Source organism: Lithobates pipiens, unplaced genomic scaffold, assembly GCF_037356315.1.
Source record: "Lithobates pipiens isolate NorthernLeopardFrog02 unplaced genomic scaffold, aLitPip1_a1.2 Scaffold_3, whole genome shotgun sequence".
Taxonomy (NCBI): Eukaryota; Metazoa; Chordata; class Amphibia; order Anura; family Ranidae; genus Lithobates; species Lithobates pipiens.
In genome coordinates this window covers 32289892-32310471 of record NW_027507790.1, presented here as the reverse complement: position 1 = coordinate 32310471, position 20580 = coordinate 32289892, and the positions used below count along the sequence as shown (strand labels likewise).

The 20580-nt window shown below is 41.5% G+C and overlaps 1 protein-coding gene across 1 annotated transcript in view; it reads left to right on the top strand.

Moving 5' to 3' along the window:
* Positions 1-20580, top strand: part of CHEK2 (checkpoint kinase 2) — a 92675-nt gene that overhangs the window by 16893 nt on the left and 55202 nt on the right. Inside the window, exons 2-5 of the mRNA XM_077461416.1 lie at positions 3099-3409; positions 7652-7776; positions 7915-8062; positions 16491-16581. Of these exons, the coding sequence (XP_077317542.1) occupies positions 3106-3409; positions 7652-7776; positions 7915-8062; positions 16491-16581 (668 nt within the window). The 5' untranslated portion in view covers positions 3099-3105. The remainder of the gene's footprint in view (positions 1-3098; positions 3410-7651; positions 7777-7914; positions 8063-16490; positions 16582-20580) is intronic.

Here is a 20580-nt window from a genome sequence, read left to right as displayed (position 1 = left end):
TTCTGTTGGCAGGAGTATAAGACTATCTCTTGTCTATTTGCAGACTTAAGACCTCTCTCGCCCCATGGAAACATACTAATGTGAAGGGCTGTATTGTAAAGGTCACCACTTTCAAGCCACTTTACCACTAATTATTTGAGTGTTTTCCTTCTGGCTCTGTTGTCCAATGTGGACCCATTGGAAATTGGCTATAGGTATATATACATTGTTCTATCCCTGCACCACTGTGGTCACGCTGTGATATTCTGAAGCTGTTACACCACTTCACTTTCTTTCCCCATTCACTTTTTTCTTTAGCTATGTTCACTGTTTGTTCATTTTTGCAGTTTTGTTTGGCACTAGTTCGTAGTCACTTCACCCCCCTTTTCCCTTTCTTTTTCTTTCCCTCCTTTATCCTTTGTCCTTCCCCCCTTTCTCACCTTTTTTGCATATGGTGTTTCGGTCTGGCGTTGGTCTTTCCTTTGGGCATTTTTCTTTTGGGCATCTGCTCACACTCTAACCGAGTGAAATATTCCACTCTGAAATGGCAGGATTCACTTGACATATGTGTATCCTCGACGTGTGTATACTATTGACACTGCATGCGGGCATGTTCTATCTCTCTATACAGAGGTGATAGTTTTCTAAATAGGGCCCTTCTCTTTATATATACATATATATATATACATATGTCTTATATCCTTTCTTTTCCTGTAGGTTGCCCTCTCTCCTAATCCCGCTCACCCATACCCATACCTTCCTCCATTATTGTGTTTTGGAGGTGGTAATAGGGATGTGATCCCTTGCAAGCTTTTTACCCTTTGGATCCATTTTCCTTGCTCTTCCCCCCTCTTTCTGGGTAGAGCTAGCCATTTTTTCCATCTACATAAGGTCGGCACATCTATGAAGATTATGGGAGAATGTACGGAATCCTGTCCGGTCTTTTAAAAAAGAGGATTTCCTTTGTGATCAATATAGGTATTTATTGTTACAATATGTATCACTTGATTGTTAACTGTGTAATCTTACAATGTTTTGATATATACTCTGCCTACAGCAGATTATTTTTAGTACAACACAGTGCATCATGTATTGTGATATATATTTATGCTTGTCTTTTTTCCTTTTTTCACAAATAGATAGTAACCTTCTGAAGAAGACCCCTGGGAGGGTTGAAACGCGTAAAGGGTTTTTACTATCTATACGCATATATCTCTTATTGTATTGATACTATGTTTCAAGCATCACAATTCTATGTATATGTGTATTTCTGTTTATACATGTAATACCATACATTTTTACCTATTTAGTGGAGCTCAGTCTTTGACCACTGCGTGACCTATTTTATCCTCTTTTTTATTAATAAACATTTACAATATTAGTCTACTTTTCTACATGTCAATGTTATTTATATTACACAGGTTAAACTTTGCTGGTAAAAAGCCCCGCTCTGGGGACATCATTTTCTTTTTTTGTTATTTTAATTTTAATTTTTTTTTTTTTAAATAACAACCCATTTAAGTCTCAGAAGGGGGTTAAAGTAGAACTTTGCACTAAAGGAGGAATGTCCACTTTATGCCCCCCCCCCCAACCTCTTCTAATTTTGGCACCTTTTTTTGAGGGGAGGAAGAGGGTACTTGGTTTTGGCAGGTACCCGCTTCCGTTTTCAGTGTTATGTCAATCCCCCGGAAGTTCTTCCCCTGCCCTCAACCCTCTAGTACACATCACACATCCCAGAAGATTGCTGGACCATTCACATGGCATAGAGTGGTTCACACATGTGCAGTGGGCAGCCGGCTACCCACAGTAAACAGTAGCAGAAGCAATTCAGATGAGGATGGCACTGAATCCCTGGTCAGGTAATTGTCCATTTATTAAAAGTCAGCAGCAACAGGATTTGTAGCCAGTGTTAATTTTGTTGACTAAAATATTTTCGTCTACTAAAATACGACTGAAACAAAAACAATAGAGATGACTAAAATACGACTAAAGCTAAAATGGCTTTTTAGTCAAAAGACTATGACTAAAACAAAATTTTAAATTTGACATAATAACGAACACTGCACTTACCAATATGCACGGGTGCATCTACTAAGCTGCTAAAAGAAAAAACAAATAAGAAAAAGGCTTTTATTTTATTTTTTTCTTGAGAGTTAATGTTGGTAATATATTTAGATAATATGTGCAACGGTATTACAGCCAATAGTGTACAGGTTTTTGTTTTTGTTTTTTCCCCCCCAAGTTGAACTGCTTCTCAAAAAGCAATATTTTTATTTATGAGGTTTTCTTTATAAAGATGTTCTATATCGCAACGGCTAAATCTGTGTCTGTAGTGTATGTTTAAAACGTAATACCATAAATAATAAACATGTTCGATTTTTACTCCAGGAGTATATAACGAGTTTGGAAATTCTAAAGAAATCATTAAATAATGCATTCAAATTTAACAAAACCCATTTGATTTTAGTTGACTAAAATGTACTGGAGATTTTAGTCGACTAAGACTAAAACAATTCATATTACTAAAATAATGTCTAAAACTAAATTTAGTCAGGCATTTAGGCCTTTTAGTCAAAAGACTATACCTAAAAGGAAATTGAAATGGGAGGGTTGGTGCATTCATAACATGTTACATCCCGAATATGGGTGTAACATGTTATGAAAGGTGAACTCATCTTGTAAACATTTTTAAATGAAGATGGAAGCTGTGTACAGCCTTACCTGTTTTGTGTGCACAGTGAGAGGGAGGTGGCCATGGCTGCTATGTGCAGGTCTGGAAAGGATCTCTGACTTGTTCTGTAGAGAAGTGAAGTTCCATTCACACCATTCTGTTGTTTGTCCGGTGATATGAATTTTAACAAGATCCCTGGTCCTGTCTTATAAGTTTTTAAATCAACAATTATCTGATGTGGCTGACGCTTGTTGAAAAATTATACACCCACTTTTCTATTTTGATATTCTGCAAATACTCTATTGGTTTGATTTAGACATCCATGTAACAGTGGCAATAGTCCAGAGCACAAGATAAATAGCTAAGGTATAATATTCATCTGTATCTCCTTTTAGACAACATGTATAATCTCAAATCTATTTGCTTGCCATTTTTTCTCTTCATTTAGTTTCACTATGTCCCGTGACACGAAGGGTGAATCCCAACATTCACAGCAATCTCAAGGCACATCTCAAGGCACCACCCAAGGCACATCTCAAGGCACCACCCAAGGCACATCTCAAGGCACGTCTAGTTCATCGTCCAGTGCTCCTCAGTCATACAGTCAGTCATCCTCTTCTGGTTCTGGTACCTTGAGCTCTTTAGACACAGTTCCAGTACAGGATCTGGCATCTATTCCAGAAGATGTGGAAATGGATGAGCAGGCTCCACAGCCTTGGGGTCGTCTGTGGGCATTAGGAAAAGGTTTCTTGAACCATGGTATGTTTGTTTATTTTGTTTGTTTTTTGCCACTCTATGCTTTTAGATATATCTATCTATAAATGTGACTGAGATGTTTTTACTATTCACTGCAGGCTTTTATTCTAGTTTATGGCTAATTCAGGAAGCATTGCAACACTTTTCTTTATCCGTGTCAATAATAGTTCAAAGGTTGTCAGCGGGGTCACTGGAATAATCCAAAAATAAATAAATAAAAAATTAAGTAATAGGAGGTGTTGACCAGGCGATCCAAAGTTAAGAGTGGATAATATCTTAAGCCTTGCTGCCCTCCAGGATAGGGGTATCTTTCCTAGCAGTCAAAAAAGAGAATAGAAAAAAAAGAGGGCACACCAGCCTTGTGCATTATCCTTTGATATATTTATTAAAAGAAAAAGTATTAAAAACTACTAAGGATGGAAAGAAAACACGAATGTAACAGCCTTTGGCTAATGACAATCCGTCTATTGGTAGCAGTCTCCAGATCCTAGCGAGAAGACGTGCGAACCACTGCTGACTGATGCGTTTCAAAGGATCACCTTCTTCCTGAAAGCCTACAGTAGGATGTAAACGGTGACATGCCTGCTGACACCCGCTGCTATTCGATCCTGTCTGCCAAATCCAGATGGATGGTGGTCCTATTTTCCATCTGTCTGGCAGATCGCATAGGATCGGGTGAAAACAAACAGGTGGCCCGTTTTCACCCGATTTCTCCATAGGGGAGAGTGGGAGCGCCCGTGTGAATGGGGCATAATGCGCCACAGCAACGAGTCAAGGTTTTGGGTCACAGTTGTGGCGCAGGCTCATTGACTTAATTGGTACTGCCTGTCAACGTGACAAGCTGGGTTCAATTTTCTGCAACGTGCAAGATTGCAGCATGAGCACGTGTACCATATCCCCACCAGCTGCACATTAGGATTTAGTTTGGCAGTGGGGGGATAGTAAAACGGTAGACCTTGGCTTTTAATAATCAGGTCCAGTTTTAAATGACATTAGCCTATAAAAATAACTTGCTTAAAAGAATAAGTACACCTTTCAAAAAAAAAAAATTGCAAGTAAAAAATGCAGGTAAAAAAAACAATTGCATCCTGTAAACATTGCAGCCTGCCACAATGCCAGGCTCCTGCAGACTTTTTCAGCTGTCTGCCTGTACCTTCTGTATGGGTAGACCGCTACTAAATTGCAGGATGAGTTATGACATCGCTTACCAGCGCTCTTGTAGTTCATTGAGAACTACAAGCCCTATGCTGCAATGGAAAACAGTACTTGTAGTTCATTTATTCACAGGAAACCACACAGCCACGCTGTTTTCAAATTGTGACAGCGGGTACGGGAAGATGAACAATGTATAGTCCACCTGGATGCACAAAGTAGTTGTGATGATACAGTTTTACTAACATATGTCAAAGTTGCAAAACTGTGTTCAGGTATTAACATTTGGTTTACTCTTCGGCACAAAGGGGATAAGAAATGTCATTATCAATGGGATGCATGACTTCTCCACCTCAAAGCTAAACTGACTAATTATGCTTTTTCCTCCCTTTTTCATATTCCACTTCCTCGTAAATATGTAAGATGGTCTGGCATGATATGTATAATGCTATTGTTACCCACTATGGTCTGTATTTCTGATACTCATAATTCTTGGTTCTATGTCTTTTTTCATTATGAAACTTCAATAAAAACCATAGGACAAAAAACTGAAATAAGTAGTATTGAACTACTTGGAATGAAATTTCTGCATGAGTTTTGATTCCATTCCTGTTCACATAAACTAAAAAGGATTGAGGAAAAATGCTGAAAATAGTATTTCTTCCTATTTTTCCCATCATTTTTCAAATTAATATCTAAACAATAAACTGATATGTATTAAAATCTACTTTAAATCAAAACCACACTCTTTCTTGAAAGAAAGATGCATGACATATTAAGGTAGACTATAAATTAGGGCTGCACCGAAATTTCAGCTGCCGAAACATATCGGCCAATAATTGGCTTTTTGGCAATTTGCAGAAAGAGAAATGTTGCCGAAAAAGGGGCAGGGCCATCCCGCCGGGTGCCACACATGTTTCAGACCGGCACGCCACTCAGTCTCCCCTCCCTCCTCCTCCACTCACTCCTGTCATACACAGCCTACCAGTGCCTGGTAATGCATGTCACGCTGTGTGGATCTGAATCGCTGTGCAGCTGATGTAACAATGTCCCGCCTCCTATGACACATGGCACAATGATTCCTAGCGTTGGATCAGAGTGCCGTCTATCACAAGAGGCGGTCTAGGAGGCGAGACATCGTTGCATCAGCTGCACGACGATTCAGATCCACACATTGCGACTTGCATTACCAGGCACTGGGGAGGCTGTGTAGGACAGGAGTGAGAAGGGGAGGGGAGACTCTGAGGGGCATGCCGGGATGAAACTGGCTGCACGGCGATTCATATCCACACAGTGCGACATGCCTTACCAGGCACTGGTAGGCTCAGGCTGCGCGACATGGGCACTGGTGAGCTGCTGCATCTGATGGTCTCTGGTGGGCAGCTACATGTGGACACAGGCACTGGAGAAGAAGGGCACACGCAGGCTGTTACAACTGACTGGTAGGCTGCATCTGACAGGCACTGGTGAGGCTGCATTGATCTCCTGTACCACGTCCCCAGTCTCTGACCATCTCCTGTACCACGTCCCCAGTCTCTGACCATCTCCTGTACCACGTCCCCAGTCTCTGACCATCTCCTGTACCACGTCCCCAGTCTCTGACCATCTCCTGTACCACGTCCCCAGTCTCTTACCATCTCCTGTATAAAAATATTTTTTTTAAACGGTCGCTTTCGGTATTGGTGCTGTTTTGGTATCCGTTTTTGGTTTTCGCCTAGTGTATTTTTCATTTTCGGTATCGGTTTTGTCACCAAAAAACCCATTCGGTGCACCCCTACTACAAATGTGAATTATTTGGCTCCTTTAAAGAGGAAGTAAACCCAGATGAGTTTACTTCCTCTTTCATTCCCTGCAAAGGCAAAGCATAATGGACTACTATGCATCGCATATTAGTCCATTATGTGTCACTTACCTGACACAGGAGCCAGCGAAGTCACCGCTGTCCCCTGTAGTCCGGCGTATCCATCTTCTCGGTGGGGTCTCGCTGCTCCGCCGCTGTCATTCGACGAAGCCGCGATGACGTCATTCCCGCGCATGCGCACGTCATTGACGGTGCCGCACTCAGTGAGCCTGCGTGCCGCTGTCTACGGGACAGCGGTGCCTGTCTTTCGGCAAATATCTCCTAAACCGTGTAGGTTTAGGAGATATTTCTTGGACCTACAGGTGAGCCTTAATCTAGGCTTACCTGTAGGTCAAAGTGTGTTGTAAAGGTTTACAACCACTTTAAGGCCTGATTCACACCTATGCATTTTTAGTGCATTTTGCAGATGTGAATGTGTTCCATAGGAAACCATGTTAAATGGGCTGTAGTTCAAATCTGCAAATTGCATAGGTATGAATCGGGCTTTAGTGGTAAGAATAGATTGTGCACTCCCTTTGGACCGAGTAGGGAAAGACTAATGCCCCATACACACGATCAAACATCCTGACAACAAAATCCATCGTATTTTTTCAGACGGATTTTGGCCCAAACTTGTCTTGCATACACGCGGTCGTACAAAGTTGTCAGAAAATCCGATTGTTCAGAATGAGGTGACGTACAACACGTATGACGGGACTATAAAGAGGGCAATAGCTTTCGTCTAGTAATTTTATTCTGAGCATGCATGCCACTTTGTCCGTCGGAATTGTCTACACATGATCAGAATTTAAACAATCGGATTTTGTTGTCGTAAAATTTTAGATTTGCCTCAAACTTTGTGTGTCGGAAATTCCGACGGAAAAAGTCAGATGTAGCCCACACATGATCGGATTTACCGACAATACGATACATTTTCAGTCGGAAAGTCCGACCGTGTGTACAGGGCATAAAACTTTTGCTGTCTGTTCCCACACTGGGAAGATTACTCCCTTGGCTTCTGTCCTGGAGACGCATGAGAAAAAAAGTTAAATCTATTCAAAGGGAAAGAAAGAAGATCCTGGGGCAAGTGTTTCCTTCCATAACATTTAACGTTACACTGTGAGATATTTGAACTGTATGCACAGTTTTTTGGAGGGCTGCTTTCAGTAAAAATACTAATGACTGTGTTTGATGAAAACCTAATTGAGAGACATTTTAGCAAACGTCCTTTAAATATTTTGTTTTTTGAACAGATTGTATTAATGAACAATATGAATTTGGAAGGGACAAGCACTGTGATTATACTTTTGATAAACCAATAATAAATCAGACTGAAAGATACAAAACTTACAGTAAAAAGCACTTTCGGATATTCAGGGTGAGTACTAGAATTATGCTAATTATATTATACTAATTTCTTTCATTCAAATGAATTGTAAAGTAGACTGTATAAAAGGTATTCAATGTTGAAGGATTTTTAACGCAAAAATGAAAATTCTTTTTGTGTTTCTCATAGGAAGCTGTATCTGGTTTGTCGGTTGTTGCCTACATTGAAGATTTAAGTGGCAATGGAACTTTTCTTAACAAGCAGCTTATTGGACGAGGGAATACATTGCCTTTAACAAACAATGCTGAAATTGCACTTTCATTACCAACCAACAGAGGTATTTTATTCTTGTGGGAGTTATTGTTTATTTTATTTTTTTAAATGTTATTTTTAGTAGCATGGGGAAGGTTCAGAACCTTTGGTTCTCAGCAGAGACGTATACCACCGTTCAAAGCAGATCCTGAGAACTCTGAAATAATTGCTCCAGGTGAGGAGATCCGGGTGCGAGCCACAACATGCGAACAATGTGGATAGTGAGAGAACTCTGGAGGCCGCACTCCAAAGCTAAATCGGTGTCTTTATTCAAAAATTATCAGGAACACGGCAACTGACATCACAGCAAAAGATACTCACAGCTGACGTGTTTCGCACTAAGGCTAGTGCTTACTCATAGCTATGAGTAAGCACTAGTCTTAGTGCGAAACGCGTCAGCTGTTAGTATCTTTTGTTGTGTTCCTGATAATTTTTGAATAAAGACGCCGATTTAGCTTTGGAGTGCGGCCGTCCAGAGTTCTCTCACTATCCACTTTAGTTCTGAGCAGTTTTTCATTGCCGTCGAGATGGTTGTTTTCACAGGAATGTGTGGGGAAATATACCAAACCGGAACACAGATGGTATTTATTTTTTTGCTATCTAATTTTTTTTTTTTACTGTTCTGATTAGTACTTGTCTTGCTGTTTGTGCCCACGTTGGAAAAATTCTCATTCACTTCCTTCATAGGAAGTGAGAGAATATCTCCTCAGTGGGTTGCAGACTGCATATTTTGACTGTTACATGTTTCAACCGTAATCAATGTTCTGGAGCCATTGCCTTAATTTGAGGAAGACTTCGTGTTTAGTAGAAAATTCCTTGCACCGCTTTGATCCCCCTTCTCTGTGACAGCGGGCGAAGGATCCTCTCCCTGCACCTGCTACCACAATTTAAATACAACGTAGCTGTGCTGGGCTCCGTCCCAAACAGCCTCATCAGTCATTCAGAGTTCTGTGAATGAATGAACTACAAGTCCCATCTTCTACCGCGGCAGATGGCTTGAAGTTCTCGAATTGCGAGGGCGCTTGTAGTCTGATTCTTCCTGCATTTCAGTAACTGCCTGCCTGTACAGGAGGTACAGGCCAACTGCTGTACTGAGAGTCTGTAAGGAGCCTGACATTACACCCACGTTTTGATTGCTGGTACAATGCTCTGTAGGCTCCTGAGAAAAGAAATAGATGCATTTTTTACCTGTAAAAAATGTGCATTTCATTTTCACTGCAGATAATCACTGATAATCGGAAATGGACACGAATAGCTGCAGCCACCGCCAGCCTGTCATTGCAATGTACAGGCACATCGACCACAGCTACTCACATACTGCTGTCAATCCCAAGACCAGCAATCAGTAGATTCTTGCTGCTGGATTCGCAGCATGGCAAATTGCACATTCAAATGGTGTCTAAAGCTCAATTCACATCTATGCATGTCGCTTTTGAGCGTTTCTGCAATGCTTTTTGCTGTACTTTCTGCGTTATTTTGCTGCGATTTGCGTTGTGTTTTTTATGGGGTGTGTGTTTGTTTTGTTTTTGTTTTTTTGGGGGAAAACGCAGGCACAAAAACACATTGATGTGAACATGTTCTATAGGAACCCATGTTAAAAAAAAAAAAAAAAAAAAAAAAAATTCTGCAAAAAGTATGATAAAACACATTGGTGTGAATAAAGCCTTAAGATCTCTGGAGTGGGACTAAGGCCGGGTTCACACCGCTGCGATGCGGGAACGCCGCAAATCCGCGGCGTTTTCCCGCATCGCACACCTCCCGCCGGCAGTTCACACTGCCCTATGCGGACGGCTGGGAGTGTCAATGTTATGTTAATGACACCCCCAGATCCGTCCGCATATCGCAGTGCGATCTGCCGACTCGCACAGGAATCGGATCGCATGGTGTGAACACCCATGCGATCCGATTCTGTTGCGGACCTAAAAAAAGGTCCCGTGCGAGTTTGCTGCGGGAGCGCTGCGAATTCAGCCATACTATCTGTATGGCTGAACTCGCATCGCTACGGAGATCGGATGTGATTTGCGGTGCGAATCACATCCGGATGTCCCCCCGCAGCAGTGTGAACCCAGCCTTAAGGCAAATAATGCTGTTATGTGGGTTACACTGTGGGAGAGACGTGCAAACTTTGAAGAACAACTTCACTTTTTTTTCTCCTCATTTCTCTTCTTCACATTTGCACAGACAGTAGAAATTAGCAAAATCGACTCTGGTAAAATGGTGAAGTCATGTAAGAATATCGTGTGTGTGTGTGTGTGTGTGTGTGTGTGTGTGTGTATGTATATATATGTATATATATATATATGTATATATATATATATATATATATATATATATATATATATATATATATGTATGTATGTATGTGTGTGTGTGTATATATGTATGTATGTGTGTGTGTGTGTGTGTGTAAATGCAGTAATGTAGCATACTTCTATGAAGAACTTGTAACCATAACAACTTGCTTTGGTGCAGTGATTGTATAACTGAAGTGGTGATTAGCGCTGCTTGGTAACTGATTTTACTGCACATCAAACTTTTTTATTCTTGGGTGAAGAGGGATGGGAAATATTTGATGTCCCAATTGCACGTAATCAAGTTTTGGACAGGTCAGGGGTTTGATGGCAAGATAGGGTGGCAGCAGAAAAAGTAGTGGGCAGGGAGGATGAGGTCAGTAGGTGGGAAAACGATAACTCCTGTTGGGTTTGGGGTGGAGGGGGAGAGAGCTAAATACATGAAAAGGGAGGAGGGGAGGTGTGCTTTTAATATTGCAACTAATACTATTAATACAAGATTTTCTAGAGCCAAAGGTATAATAGCATGTTCCCAAAATATAGATTTATTTCACACATGGCCTGTCAGAAGATGGCAGTAAAAGCCTGTCTTTTCGTTCTGAATAATTCACTGAAGTGTTTTGACCTGAAAGTAGAACTAAAGGTAAACAAAGTAACAATTTTATTTTTCAATTGCTTTTAAATTTGCCTTCAACTATGTAGTCCAAGGGCCTTACCTGTTTGTATACACATTGAAAGTGTTTAGGTTTGACCTCATGTTATATTATATTGTTTTGGTAAATCTAAAGGAAATGAATACAAGAAACTGCTGGTTGGAAGCTAAACAGTGGGGACCCTGAGTGGAGATTGATCAAGTCTTTTTTTTTTTTTTTTTTTTTTTGACTGCTGGTGATTGCTGGGTTGAATTTTTAGGTTCTTTCTGGGGCATTTCCTTTGTAGCTTTTTAACACCTTTTTCGGACACTTTTTTAAAAGCTTTTTTTCTTTCTTTCTTTCTTGCTTCTTTGCTTCCTTCAGCCTACTAATTAAGGGGGAGTGGTTAATTGGTCACAGGTGCTTGAGGCCTATATAACCTTCTGTAGAACTCATTGTGAGCCTTGTCATCTTTGAGTCTGCTGGAACTCTGTCCAAGTGGAACTGGTCTAAGTGGTGTGTTAAAAGCCAGAGGTTATAACAGGGGTCATAGTACCTGTGTAGTGTGAGTACCTGAGTGTTGCCTGAGTAGTGTGTGTGGATCGTTGGTACTTGTGTATTGCGAGCGCACATAGGCCTGTTATTTCCTGTGTATTGTCTTATTGAGTGCCTGTGTATTGTCTTGTTGAGCATTAGTGTCAGGAAGCTAGATGTTAGGTAATTTGGACAGGGTATAATCCCCAATCTTCATTAAATTTAATAAGTATGATGCCTGGTGGGTCTGGATAGGCGACTCGATGTACATCTTGCGGCATGTATGCGTTTCTTGATCATCCGATTGAGGGTGAATGCTGCTGTGCAAAATGTAAGCGCATTGTTTCCCTGGAAGCCCAGGTTCTGAATCTGGGGAAGCAACTGTCAGCACTGAGAAGTCCCTCCATATTAAAGGAGAGCCAGAAACATACATGGCAGGTGCTGGCAGGGGCCAGCACAGAGGCGGGTGGAGACAAAGAGGTGCAGACACTAGCAAAGAGTAGATGGGTGACAGTCAGGAAGGGTAGAGGGGGAAGTGCCAGGGAGGCCAATCCAGGGCTGGAGCATCCCAGTAAGTACTCTCCATTGAGTGACATTGGTGAAACCAGTCAGGGACCAGCACTGCTGGAGCTGAGGGACTCTCCCAGCTGCTGGGAGAAGAGCTCCAGCGAGAATAGGGGGGGGGGGGGGGGAGTGAAGGGAAAGGAAAGACAGATTCTGGTGGTAGGGGACTCAGTTCTTAGAAGGACAGAGAGCCCAATCTGTAACAAAGACCTGAAGCACCGAACAGTATGTTGCACATCATGGATCTGGTGGACAGATTAATGAGAGGGGCTGGGGAACACCCAGCTGTCATTTTGCACGTTGGCACCAATGAGAGGCAGATGGAGTATCCTAAAGAACGATTTTAGGAACTTGGGAGCTAAATTGAGGTTAAGAACCTCCAATGTAGTATTCTCAGGAATAATACTGGTACATTGAACCACACCAGAAAGGCAGAGGGAGATTAGGGAAGTAAACAAGTAGCTGAAGAGCTGGTGTAGTAAGGAGGGGTTTGGGTTCCTGGAGGGACTGGGCTGACTTCTCAGTCAATAACCAGTACTATAGAAGGAACGGACTGCACCTAAATGAGGAGGGTGCAGATCAGCTGGGAATGAAGATGGCCAAAAAGTTAGCAAGGTTTTTAAACTAGGCGATTGGGGGGGGGGGGGGGGGGGGGTCCAGAGGTGGAGATAGTCAGTGCGGAACGTATTGCAGAGGGTAGTATTGGGGGCATTAGTGGTAGGTTGACCAAAGCACATAAATCCAAGGAAAGTATAGTAGCAAGTCCTAGTTGCAATCTTGGAACCCCCAATAAGAGGATAATATGAGATTGGTCTAAACTATGTGGCATGTTCACCAATGCCAGGAGCCTGGCGGACAAGATGGATGAACTAGAGATACTATTGTACGAGGAGGATTTGGATTTTGTGGGAATTTCTGAGACCTGGTTCAACAGCTCTCATGATTGGCTGGCAAACATTAAAGGGAATACTCTTTATCGCAAGGATAGAGAGGGTAAAAAAGGGGGAGGGGTATGCCTATATATCAAGAATAATGTTCAAGTGAATGTGAGAGATGACATCACTAAGTGAGCTAGGGAGGAGGTGGAATCATTATGGGTAGAGCTCCAAAGGGATGAAGCTAAGGGGAAAATAATACGGGGAGTATGCTATAGGCCCCCTAACCTGAGGGAAGAAGGGGAGACAGATCTCCTATCACAATTTGGATTAGCAGCAAGGATGGGAAGTATTATAATGGGGGATTTTAACTATCCATCCATAGACTGGGTGGAGGGAACCATGCATTCATCTAAGGCTCGCCAGTTCCTAAATGTCTTGCAGGACAATTTTATGGGTCAAATGGTAGATGCACCAACTAGAAATAAAGCGTTACTGGACCTACTGATTACCAACAATACAGGCCAGATCACGGATATGGAAATACGGGGCAATTTAGGTAACAGAGATCACAGGTCAATTGGCTTCAGTATAAATCACACCAATAGGAAACATAAGGGGAATACAAAGACACTGAATTTCAAAAGCATCAACTTCCCTAAACTTCGAACCTTTCTAGAAGGCATAAATTGGGATAAAATCTTAGGAACAAAGATTTTGCAATAGAGGTTTGCAATAAGCGCATTAGCCAATGCATCGCATTGGGTAATAAATTTAAAAGCGTGAACAAAAGTCCTGGGTGGCTTAACTCTAATGTAAAAATGCATATAAAAGAAAAGAAGGCCTTCAAAAAATACAAGGTTGAGGGACCATCATCAGCATTCAGACTTTATAAAGAATGCAACAAGAAATGTAAGGGTGCAGTAAGGATGGCTAAGATAGAACCTGAAAGACACATAGTGGAGGAGAGCAAAAAAAAATCCCAAGAAATTCTTTAAGTATATAAACAGTAAAAAAGGGAAGACAGACTTATTGGCCCCATAAAGAATGAGGAAGGACATCTGGTTACAAAGGATGGGAGATGGCAAAGGTATTAAATTTATTCTTCTCCTCACTCTTCACGAGTGAATCAAGGGATTTCAGTAACCAAAACTGCAGTGTTTATCCTTATGACATATCACAGGAAGCACCTCCATGGTTAAAAGAGGACAGAATTAAAATTAGACTTGGGAAACTTAACATTAATAAATCACCGGTACCAGATGGCTTGAACCCGAGGGTACTTGGGGAACTCAGTCAAGTAATTGCCAGAACATTGTTCCTAATTTTTACTGACAGTCTACTGACTGGAATGGTACCAGCTGATTGGAGAAAAGCCAATGCACCACCAATATTTAAAAAGGGCCCAAAATACATCCCTAAGAATTACAGACCAGTTAGCCTAACATCAATAGTATGTAAACTCTTGGAGGGGATGATAAGGGGCTATATACAAGATTTTAGTAATGAGAACGGTATCATTAGCAGTAATCGGAATGGATTCCTGAAGAATCATTCTGGCCAAACCAATCTATTAACCTTCTATGAGGAGGTGAGTTGCCATCTAGATAAAGAAATACGCGGTGTATCTGGATTTTGCAAAAACATTTGACACAGTTCTCCATAAACGTTTACTGTACAAAATAAGGTCCGTTGGCATGGACCATAGGGTAAGTACATGGATTGAAAATACCTGGCTACAAGGGCTAGTTTAGAGGGTGATGATAAATGGGGAGTACTCGGAATGGTCAGTGGTGGGTAGTGGGGTCCCCCAGGGTTCTGTGGTGGGACTAATCCTGTTTAATTTGTTCATAAACGCCTTGGAGGATAGGATAAACGGTTCAATCTCTGTATTTGCAGACAAAACTAAGCTAAGCAGGGCAATAAATTAATCCGCAGGTTGTGGAACCCTTGCAAAAAGATCTGAACAAATTAATGGGGTGGGCAACTACATGGCAAATGTAAAATAATTTGGGTGGCAAACGTATATAAATGCAATTTATACACTGGAAGGAGAACCTCTGGGGGAATTAAAGATGGAAAAGGACCTGGGGGTCCTAGTAGATGATAGGATCAGCAATGGCATGCAATGCTAAGCTGCTGCTAACAAAGCAAACAGAATATTGGCATGCATTAAAAAGAGGATTAATTCCAGAGATAAAACGATAATTCTCCCGCTCTACAAGACTCTAATCCAGCCGCACCTAGAGCATGCTGTCCAGTTCTGGGCACCGGTCCTCAGGAAGGATGTACTGGAAATGGAGTGAGTACAAAGAAGGGCAACAAAGCTAATAAAGGCTCTGGAAGATATTAGTTATGAGGCAAGGTGGCGATCAATGAACTTATTTTCTTTGGAGAAAAGACGCTTGAGAGGGGATATGATTTCAATATACAAATACCATACTGGTGACCCCACAATAGGGATAAAACCTTTTTTTGCAGAAGGGAGCTTAACAAGACTCGTGGCCACTCATTAAAATTAGAAGAAAGGTTTAACCTTAAACTACGTAGAGGGTTCTTTACTGTAAGAGTGGCAAGGATGTGGAATTCCTTTCCACAGACGGTGGTCTCAGCAGGGGGCATTGATAGTTTCAAGAACCTGAACGACCACAACATACAGGAATATACAATGTAATACTGACATATAATCACACACATAGGTTGGACTTGTGTCTTTTTTCAACCTCACCTACTATGTAAGTATGTTCTAATGTATGGCCAGCCTTTTTTTTTTATTTTTATTGCTGTCCTCATGAATGGGAATCTCCCCAATGGTACAGTGATGGCTTAAACAAAAAAAAAAAAAACCTGAAAACTTGACAGGGGCTATAATCTTCCCTTACTATAACCAAAATGTAAGAAAAAGGTTTGCCTTTGTTTTTTTAATTCACTTTCACAGGTGGTGGTCTCAGCGGGGAGCATCAATAGTTTCAAAAAACTATTAGATAAGCACCTAAACAACCGCAACATACAGAGATATAATGTTAATACTGACATATAATCACACACATACGTTGGACTTGTGTCTTTTTTCAACCTCACCTACTATGTAACTTTATAATCCCTGAATATCAGTCACCCATTAGTAAATCCATGGGTTTAAGTACACAAATGCACAAATGAACAGGTGCAATTTTCATTAGTGACGACACCAGTATTTTCTGAATAGATTAAAGTGTTTGACCTCCCTGGCTGACGTCGGAGGGAGATCCCAGGCCCCTCCTGCAGAAGCCATCCATCTGAGCTGTATAGCATGCGCGAGTCATGTGACCGGCCTGATGACAGCTCTAAATAGGTATTTACAACACTCGTCTAGAAGACTAATGCAGTGTGCTATGCCAGGCTCTAATAGAGGGTCTGGCAATGTTTGAGTAATATGGGTTAACAAACCCTTTAATAAAATGTTTGTAAATGATATGTGTTATATAAGGGACTTTGGTTTAATTTACTCTTGCTCATATATAGCACTGTTAATTGCACCCATTCTACATGTAACAGTTTATTTTCTCTTTTTGCAGTTTTTGTGTTCTCTGACCTGTTGGTTGATGATCAATCTGTTTATCCTAAGGAAATTAGAGACCGATACATCATATCAAAAACCATAGGAAGGTAGCGTACAATGGCATTTTGTCTGCCTTCGTTTTATTATTATTATTATTATTATTACAGCAGTACATCAGACAAATAGTATATGTATTCAACTGAATTTTTATGGAAACCTGAGCATAAAGATAGAAAAACTGATGTATTTTTCTGTAGCCATTAGTTCCTTTGCTATAATGCTGATCCTTTCACTTCAATGCTTTTGAATTACTAACCAGAAACATGCATGCATCCAAGTAAGGAAACCTGGCTACAAACTGACCTAATTTGTTGCATATTTGTTTATGATTAGTGATTCAAAGTATTAAAGTGAGAAGATTGGTGTATTTATAGCATATTTCTATATCTGTGTATTGGCATATTTTACTTGGCACAGGTTTACAAGTTTGAAACTGCCAGTGTTGGTCATCTTACTTTAAAAACGTAATTAGTTAAGTTACAAATTACTTCTCCCAAAAAGTAATTGCATTAGTAACTCGGTTACTACATTGGAAAAGTAATTAGTTACTCAGCAAAGTAACTGTGACAGGGGTGGCAGCGGTGGTACTTGAGGGGTGGTGGTGTACAGTACTTGTAGGTGACTTCATTTTCCAGTGCTCTCTCTCTCTCTCTCTCTCTCTCGTTCTCTCTCTCTCTCTCTCTCCCTCTCTCCCTCTCTCCCTCTCTCCCTCTCTCCCTCTCTCCCTCTCTCCCTCTCTCCCTCTCTCCCTCTCTCCCTCTCTCCCTCTCTCCCTCTCTCTCTCTCTCTCTCTCTCTCTCTCTCTCTCTCTCTCCCTCTCTCTCTCTCTCTCTCTCTCTCTCTCTCTCTCTCTCTCTCTCTCTCTCTCTCTCTCTCTCCCTCCCTCCCTCCCTCCCTCCCTCCCTCCCTCCCTCCCTCCCTCCATGGCAGGCCTCCCAGATGGTAGATGTAATTGCGGCAACGCCGCCCGAGTTACCATGAGGGGAAGAGTAATCCATTAGATTACTCGTTGCCCTCTAAAGTAACTGCGTTATTTAACACAGTTTATTTTAACTGAGTTACTTACATCTTTGGAAACTGCAGTATGCAGTTTGGCATAAATGACTCTTAAATAATAGATTTGATCTACAATGTAAACCAGCCGTTCTGGATGTCCCAGCAAGCAAAAAGGAATGATCTATATGGCTCTGCCTACTATCCAAGTATGAGAAATAAACCTCTTTCTGTTTGGGTTTGTGATGGAAGTGAAACCTGCAGATATGTACTGTTTTTTTAAGAGAGCTCTGCTAGTGTTTGTATGGGTTCATTTTCTATCTCATTTAGCTAAACACATCCATGATTTTGGCCTGTTCCTGGACTGTAAAAAAAAAAATATATATATATATATATATATATATATATATATATATATATATCAAACACTTCTGCATTCTTCAAAAGATTGGATAAAATTTGAACAACGTTCTCATCTGTCAAGATTTGAGACCCCATCTTTCCTGAAATTGTTCTTATTCCCATGTCTTCTGTTAGACTCTGTCACACTGTTTCCCTGTTCACGTTCAGTTCTTCTGCCATCATTCACTCATTCCATCTGAGTGTACGAGGGTTCACACTCTGTCCACATTTGCATCCGTCCTTTGCGATTTTTGGCTGCCCAGTTCTTGGACATCTTCCTGCCCCTCCTTAAACCCTCTATGCCATTTAAAAAAGCTTGATTTCTTCATGGAGTGTTGACCATAAGCGTGTTGTAACAGAGCTAAAGTTTTCACTTGCATTTTTGCCAATTTTCATGCACAATTTGATGTTGGCCTGCTTTTCCAGATTCCTGTCACTCGTTTTCCGCCAACAGTGCACATATGTTATTTCTTATACTAATCCGTAAAGACTGAACCAACTGCAGCCCAGGCGAGCACAAGTTATAACATGTCAGAACACGCTCGAGTGTGAATAGCGGTGTGACTCGCCACCATAGTTCTATGCCGCGGGCATTCCGGGAATTAAATTGTGTTTGTGTCTCTCGCTCTTGTGGTTTCTCTCGCACATAACACTCTCTCTCTATCTATCTATCTATCTATCTATCTATATATATATATATATATATATATATATATATATATAATATATATATTCCAGCAGTGCCTTAACCCTCTTGGGCATGGAGTTCACCAGAGCTTCACAGGTTGCCACTGGAGTCCTCTTCCACTCCTCCATGACGACATCACGGAGCTGGTGGATGTTAGAGACCTTGCGCTCCTCCAGCACCTGTTTTGAGCATGCCCCACAGATGCTCAATAGGGTTTAGGTCTGGAGACAGGCTTTTCCAGTCCATCACCTTTACCTTCACATTCTTTAGCAAGGCAGTGGTTGTCTTGTAGGTGTGTTTGGGGTTGTGATCATGTTTTAATATTGCCCTGCGGTCCATCTCCGAAAGGAGATGTTGGCATTCATGGTTCCCTCAATGAACTGTAGCTCCCCAGCGCCCCTTGCGCTATGCGTGCACAGTCATTGCTGCCTGTACAAGTGTACATGCTGAGCTGGCCAAGAGGACAAGGTAGGCCTTCTTCCACCTCCCTGGCTCCCCATGTGTAGAAAGTTTAAAACCGCTGACTTGCAGTCCAGGCTGAGTAAGGCTGTGGTTGTATTTATTACAGAGCACGTAGCATTACTGTATTTAACTGCTTGATGGGCTTATTTTGGGCCTGGCTGGTTCACATGTATGTGTTTTGGTGGACCACATTTGTGCAGGCACAGCAGCCCATTCATTTGAATGGGCAGCGTTTCCTGCAGAAAAAAATGTGCATGCACCATGTAATAGGCTGCGCACACCTATGCCCATCAAGCAGTGAAATACAGCACTGTCTGTCCATTCTGCTTTTGCACCATTTGACTTATCTGCAGTGCTTGCACCAGCAAACTTGCTGTGTTTTTTAGATGTTTAGACCACGCTTTTAAAAACAGTGCGTTTGTGTGTGTATAGGTAAGTCGCATGGTTCAAAAGTAGAATGGAATTCAAGGACACTGCATTTTTAAAATGTGGCATGCACAGGGGTCAAGTCCTGGGGAAAAAAGTGTGGGAACTCCCACCCGAGATCCACTCCCCCACCAAAAAATAAATAAAAATGATACGCTCATATGCACAAATGCTTCAAAAGTGGTGCGTCAAAAGTGGTATTTTTCATCCAATTTTCGTATTGTGTGTAGGAAGCTTAACTGTTCATAGAAGTACATAGAAAAAAACAATCCTCAATAAACATAAATACGGTAATTCTCTGAATAATCAGCATTGATTCAATTGTGCTTCCATGCAATTGTGAACATCATGTTCTGATCTTTATTGGGGAATTTTATTTTGTATATAGAGTGTTTATGTGGTGAGTTAACACTTTTCATTGAACAGAGTTTGGATAACACAGGGTTAAACGGAAAGTTCATGAATTAACTGCACATTATCTGGAATGCTTGGGGAGATAGTGATGTGTTCCTGCTTAGGAGTTGTATGTTAGCTTGGGGGGCTGCAAACTCTGCAGGGGCTCCAACACACACTCGCTGCTATTCCAACCCTTCACATATTTCCACATAAACTTCCCTCCTGGCATTAAACTTTGCCAGGTATTGTGCTTAGCTTACCACCCCAAACTGATGTTCCTCCCTCAGCTCACCTCTCTCCCTGCATGTCCTGTGAGCAGAATAGCTGATCTACCAGTCAGCTAGACCTAGACCTGATCTACCTGTCAGCTACCCTGGGCACCTCTGCTTTGCAGCTATTTAAAAAGAAAAACATCCTCAGGTCCCATTTTTTTTTTTTTCTTTATCTGCCTGGACGAAAGGGGACTATTTAACCACTTTTGGGTGCAGACAAGGTGATCTACTGCACTGGGGATCCCGACAATTAAATTAAAGTCCCGGCTTCTTCTATAACAATCCGCTGGGGCTTTAAACTAATTGCAAGGAAAGGCTGTAGCGGATTATTCCACCTGCTTCCTAACGTAGATAAATAGTCCCGTTCGGCTCCAGACTCCGTTGCCCAGCTCAATACAGTGTGGGTC